This window comes from Rosa chinensis, chromosome 1, assembly GCF_002994745.2.
Source record: "Rosa chinensis cultivar Old Blush chromosome 1, RchiOBHm-V2, whole genome shotgun sequence".
Classification (NCBI taxonomy): Eukaryota; Viridiplantae; Streptophyta; class Magnoliopsida; order Rosales; family Rosaceae; genus Rosa; species Rosa chinensis.
This window is the reverse complement of record NC_037088.1, coordinates 49,324,958-49,331,552: the sequence shown is the minus strand read 5'-3', so window position 1 is coordinate 49,331,552 and position 6,595 is coordinate 49,324,958. Positions and strand designations below refer to the sequence as shown.

The following is a 6,595-nucleotide window of genomic DNA, read 5'->3' as shown; positions in this document are numbered from 1 at the left end:
AACCGAGCACATCCATATCTCTCTCGTACGTTGAAGATATTCCTGCAATGAATTAAGTCAAAACTCAGAACCATTTGGCAGTAACAACAAATTAATCATAACCATAACGGCAACTATATCCTAGCTACCACTAAATGAAACGGAGTGCCCTTCACAAATTCAACTAGCTACCATTTGGTTGTTACATTAAACTGCAATCCCACTTATAACAAGAGTTCATGACATTCTTAATTATAATAGGGAAAAATTAGAAGTAATTCTCCTAGCGAGGGTAGGTTTATCCATGGCCGGAAGACTAACGCTGATCCTGAAATTCCAAGAAACATGTGAAGAAACATGTGAAGAATCAGCTTGTTTGGAAAATCAAATGGTGGATATGTAGGAGTGTCTTACTTAACACAATTACACAGATAGCTTGCGTCCCTAAAGTTCACTTCCTTCTTGGGGACTCCGGCCATGGAGACGATTAAGGCTGATGAAATTGTCAAGATGCTCTCGGGGACTTGTTTAAGAATAAGAAAGAGAAATCTCATGTCGCGGATCTTTTACAAGACCAATTCGGATTGCTGAAGCTTCCCCTTCTTTGCTTCTGCGGCTTACATAGGCGAATCCATGGAAGGTCATCTGGGAATGGCCCAGCCCACATGCATAATTTGACTCAATCAAGGAAGAGCATTGCTACATGGAAGAAAAGGTCATAATGCCCGGTGCTGGAAGCCGGAAGGAGAAGTGTTATAACTTATAAGCTTCCCTTAATAGGCTGGACAGGAATCCCTTGGTTGAAGAAACTTTTTTACGATATCTGGTCGAAAGATCAGCCAGACCTTCCATGGCAATCTCATTGATATATCGATCCTACTAAAAAATTAGGTCTGTATGTTGAACCTTTTTTTCTTTATTTTAAGTATTTTTATTATTATTTTCAATCAATTATATTATAATTATTATTATTATTATTATTATTATTATTATTATTATATGCTATAAAAATATAATTAAAATTAGGCGTTAGGTCCTGTATTACCGCCCAACCAGCGCCTAACGTTTTTTTAGAACATTATTCAACATTACGTAACATATGATATTATAAGAGAAAAATCTGAGCACCCTTTTTATGCAAATACAATCTCTTATCCTTGAGTTTTTCAACTCCAGCCTTTTGCGTGTAAAATACTTAACCGATTATTGTGTCAAGAATGTTATATACAGTATATTACTTGTACGTAAAGTTTGTAGTTTTGACAAAGCTAGCTAGCCTTTTATGGATGAGGAGGCGGCCTCAATAAGGGCAGTGCCATAAATTTGGATGACCACCCCACCAGGAATCATGGTCTCATACTCTCATACCATACTTGCAAGTTGTAACCATGACTAAGAAGATAGTAGTTATTACTTTACAACTCGATTAGTTCACTAATGAAATTAACAAATCAAGTTTTTAAAAATCTTCAACCAATAGCAAATGTTGCATGCCCCTTGCATATAAGTGGTTGACTTGGTTAAAAAAAATAGGATCCATCATGATGCACATGACTAGTTCCGTACACGTACAGTTTTGGGTTAAGCTGATAGCCCAGGATGAACCATGCTGTTTTCCACAAAGTACAAAAGCCTAGATTCTACAAGCATTAGTATTCAATATATTCATTCCCTTCTATAAATGCAATCCCATTCCACCCACATTCTCCATAATACCGGCTTCTTAGTTTCTTCAAGTCTCACAGTGAGCTCTGAAAAAGCCTTCTGAGAGAGAAAAACAGAGAGAGATATGGATTCAAATGTGGTGGTCAGAAGCTCATCACCTCCGTCCCATGAAGGAATCAGAATGGTACGGACAGCTATACGGCTGTTTTTAGTGTTGGTGGTGTTTGGAGGGTGTGTTTTGATCTATGTCATGATGCCCACAAACACATATAGGCAAATATGGCTGCCTCGAATCCGAGCTGAGGCCGGCTCAAGTACCTATTTTGGAGCGCAAGGTACTCTAATCTAACCGAAACCTAAGCTTAATGTTTTCTGCATGCTTTAATTTCTTAGAAGAAGACTGAATTGTGTTATCTATGTTTGTTTTATGCAGGTTCAACTCTTCTGTTTTACACATTTCCCATTATGTTCATTGCTGTGATGGGTTGTGTGTATCTCCATCTGGGAAAGAAGATTACTGATTATAAAATCGAAAGGTGAAGATATTTAAACTCTCACACCTTGTTTCTATTTATTGGCTAGTAGTGACTAAAGACTTAACGTTTATTTTCTTCGATTAATTTCAGCAGTGATGGCAAAACGAACCGTATAGCTGTGTGGAAACAGCCCATGCTGGTGAAAGGTCCTTTAGGCATTGTTTCTGGGATAGAGCTCACCTTCTTCATCATGTTCATTGCACTCCTAATTTGGTCTATCTCCACGTACTTGACCAATGGTTTTAAGATAATCACACCACAATCCGCCGCAAAGAGCCATGAAAAAGTGTAAGAGTCTATAACTGTAGTATTGCTCCCGTAAAGGGTTTGGATCTTCTGTCGTGTTTTACTTCTGATATTATTATTGTGTTTATGTCTAAAATTAAGTGGTTCTTGTTTTATATCCAAAATACAAAATAACAACGCTTTATAAATACGAAATCGGCACAAAAAAATTGATAATGAATACGCTTTAAACGACTCATGATAAAAGTTGAGATTGACAACTTATGTTTCAAAATTTCATGTTTGGGGGTTCGGTTGTTGGCAGATGGGAAGCTAAATTGGAGAGTGCATCATTGAGGCTAGGGGTTGTGGGTAACATATGCCTTTCACTTCTCTTCTTTCCGGTCGCTCGTGGCTCCTCGATCTTGCCTCTGTTTGGCCTCACCTCCGAGGCTAGCATCAAGTACCATATATGGGTAGGAAACATACTAATGGTGCTCTTTACAGCTCATGGAACTTGTTACATCATATATTGGGCTGTCACAGATCAAATTTCCCAGGTAACTGATAATTCAATTCACTAATTTGAATGTACCAATAGAAGAACTCATTTTTTATACTCGATCGTTATTTTTGGATTTTATAACTAAATTAGATTCATGACTTTAATAACGTTTAACAGTATCTCTTAATTAATAAAACGTAATAATGTCAGTTCTATTTTTCCTTTATAAAGAATACGTATTCTCTCATAAAAACAGTTTTGCTTTTTCCATTTGTCACGAAACTGTATTGTTGTTACAATTATCAAAATTGTTCTGGCATAAAAGAAAAAGACATTTATCGTTCGTTATGTAAAGAGAAAACTTATAAAGGACAAATGCACCAGAAGAGGGAAAGATACGAGAGGGGGAAAGCTATCATGAACTAGTTCATGATATCAAAGTGTCAAGCATGATTTCTGCACGATTGCATCATATAGTGGTAGTATCCCCACTATTCAAATTGACAAATTGTTGACTTCCCATTCCACTGTCTCATTAGTGCAGTTTTTTGGAATCACACTATCACAGATAAATTTAATAGTTCACTAGTTATTTTTAAAACATAAAATCATGCATAGTTGATAAATTTAAAGTCATTTTGGCTAGCTATTTTAGAAATACGTCTGTATCAATGCTACCTATTTTAACTAATTTTGAGTTTATATTATTTTTTAAATGAAGATTAAATAGTTTAAATGTATTTATAAATTACATAAAGTAACTCAAAATGAATGTTTTAAATTATAGAGAGTCTCTTCTCGATTTCTATATTTAAGAGCGAGATAGTTAAAAATTATAATAGAGAGCCACTTAGAAGTCTGGTGCAGCTGCTTAAATATATAAAAAGATAAATACGCTCTCCAAAATAACTAAAGAACCAAAATAAAGAGTGTGCTAAAGATGCTCTTATACTAGATAATTTACAACTCACCATATCCATTTGATTTATATGTCTTTTGCTTATGAAATATGCGTTTTTCTCTAATATGAGATATTATTGTAAGATCTATATGGAATGTGAGAGGACCGATCACTTTGAATGTATGTCACTGATAATCTTGCATTAGAGAAGCCGATTGTTATACATGATTTTGCTGAATTATCAATGGATTGCCCTTCAAATAAATAAATAAATAAAACATCATTTTGTTCGGAGAGATATGAATCGGATTGTAACTAGATAGTGATACATGCCCTTCAGCTTTCTTGGAACTACAAATATACCTGGCAGGATCCATCTTGTCGTGAGTGACGTGTGTACCCTGCATTTTTGGACTGAGCCAGACATCACAAAGATTAATAGTTGACATTGTATTTGGCATAGATCTGAAAATATTTAATGTAGAAAATAAATTAAAAATCATAAAAAAAAAGGAGTGAAATCAATAAAAACATTTACTAAATTATTTTTGATATTTCGCCCATGTTAAAGTACGTGCTACATTTTTGTTTCAATGCAGATGATAAAATGGGAGAAAACTGGCATATCAAACATAGCGGGAGAGCTAGCTTTGCTCTCTGGACTTGCCCTGTGGGTGGCTACAATCCCTCGCATTAGGCGCAAAATGTTTGAGCTCTTCTTCTACACACACTACCTTTACATCCCGTTCATGGTCTTCTTCATCTTTCATGTCGGTGTCGGCTATGCTGGCATTATGCTCCCTGGCTTCTTCCTCTTCATGGTTGATCGTTACCTACGATTCTTGCAATCCGAGAGAAGAGCACGTTTAGTCTCTGCCCGAATCTTGCCGGGTGAATCTCTAGAACTCAACTTTGCCAAAAGTCCGGGTACGTACTTGTTAACATCTTCTAGTTATGTTCTTATGTTCTCTGGTCAGACAGTGCCAAACCATTCAGCAAGTAAACTCTTGAATGAATGTGCGGTATAGTTCTAAACTATCTGACAAGAGAAAATGATTATTGAAATTATGTTTATTAACTTAGAAGTAATTATGGTTCATATGAGTAACTGATTTTGTTTCTTGTGTTTTATATTGGTAGGTTTGAAATACAATCCAACAAGCGTCATGTTCATAAATGTGCCTAGTATTTCCAAGCTGCAATGGCATCCTTACACTGTTACTTCAAACAGTAACTTGGAGCCAGAGAAGATCAGTGTCGTCATTAAAGGTGAAGGAAGTTGGACCAGGAAGCTTTACCAAGTCCTTTCGTCGCCTTCTACAAGTGCTCGGATTGAGGCTGCTGTTGAAGGACCTTATGGACCTGATGCAACTCATTTTCTAAGGTTAGTGAGATAAGAACACATGCATAAAGTTTGAATTATTTCATCAAGTCTGCAACTTGATTAACGAAATGAGTTACATCTCAGTTTGTATACTCAATTCATGTTGTGAGATGGTCGCATTTGATCTACACAATTCGTAACAGCAAGCGTTAACGAATAATGAGTGATATCTTTTTGCAGGCATGACAATCTTGTGTTGGTGAGTGGAGGCAGTGGCATTACCCCTTTCATATCCATAATTCGCGAGCTTATTTTTATGTCCACGGCCTTCCAATCCAAGCTTCCGAAAGTGACCTTAATCTGTGCATTTAAACACTCTTCGGACCTCACAATGCTAGACCTGATTCTACCAATGTCTACCACCACACCATATGACATTTCCAATCTCCAGATACAAATTGAGACATATGTAACAAGAGACACACAGCCAAAAGATAACTCAATGAACCTCAGAAGCATATGGTTCAAACCCCTTGCAACTGATGAACCCGTTTCAGCCATTTTGGGACCAAACCACTGGCTCTGGCTTGGCCTGATCATAACATCTTCCTTCATGATGTTCCTCATCTTGATTGGGATCGTCACCAGATATTACATTTTTCCGATCGATCACAACTCCAATAAGATTTTTTCGTCTCCTTTGAGGGCTTTGTTTAATATGTTGGCTATATGCATGTCCATAGCGGCAACAGCTAGTGCAGCAATGTTGTGGAACAAGGGAAGTAATGCCAAGGAGTTAAAGCAGGTTCAGCACATAGAAGCCTCACCACCAAGGGGTTCAGAGGTTTATAATGCAGAAAGAGAGTTAGAAAGCCTTCCTCAACAGTCCCTTGTCCAAGCCACCAATGTGCACTATGGTCAAAGGCCTGACCTCAAGAGTAAGTCATTTGATAACACTACTCTGTTGGAGCCAAAATTTGATTCAACTGTCGAGATAAAACTGTGATTTAATAGCCTGTGATTTCTGATAAGCAAGACTCGTTAGCTGTAAAAAAATATGCATTTGTCATCGTTTATTGGTTGTTTCCGAGCTAAAAACCTTGTTTGATTTTGTTGCAGGGATTCTATTTGAGTGCAAAGGATCAAGTGTTGGGGTTCTTGCTAGTGGACCGAAGAAGATGAGGCATGAGGTTGCAACCATTTGTTCATCTGGTTTGGCAGAAAATATGCATTTTGAATCCATCAGCTTTAGCTGGTAAATTGACTCGTCTTTTTCTTGCACATGTTCGTCTTTTCTTCTCGTTTACGGGTGTACTTCCATGACTGTAATCTCAGTTGTATTAATTGGCTGTAGAACAATAAATTGCAAATTGCAAGTGGAAATGTTCAGGTTCTTTTGGTTTTTGGTCTTCCTTCGCTTCTAATTGACATACCTTGACAATTCATAGTGAAAATCACAA

General features: G+C 37.0%; 1 protein-coding gene across 2 annotated transcripts; it reads left to right on the top strand.

Annotated features, from left to right (window-relative positions):
* Nucleotides 1–1,700: 1,700 nt before the first annotated feature.
* Nucleotides 1,701–6,540, top strand: LOC112182072 (ferric reduction oxidase 2). Of its 2 annotated transcripts, none has more exons than XM_040509959.1 (8): nt 1,701–1,979; nt 2,078–2,180; nt 2,274–2,468; nt 2,731–2,965; nt 4,411–4,738; nt 4,952–5,195; nt 5,376–6,073; nt 6,255–6,540. In XM_040509959.1, the coding sequence occupies exons 1-8, from the start codon at nt 1,769–1,771 to the stop codon at nt 6,392–6,394; spliced, it is 2,154 nt and encodes a 717-aa protein (XP_040365893.1). In that variant the 5' UTR covers nt 1,701–1,768; the 3' UTR covers nt 6,395–6,540. The 2 variants fall into 2 exon arrangements, with proteins under 2 accessions (XP_040365893.1, XP_024176269.1); XM_024320501.2 differs by having other exon boundaries at nt 2,271–2,468.
* Nucleotides 6,541–6,595: the final 55 nt, after the last annotated feature.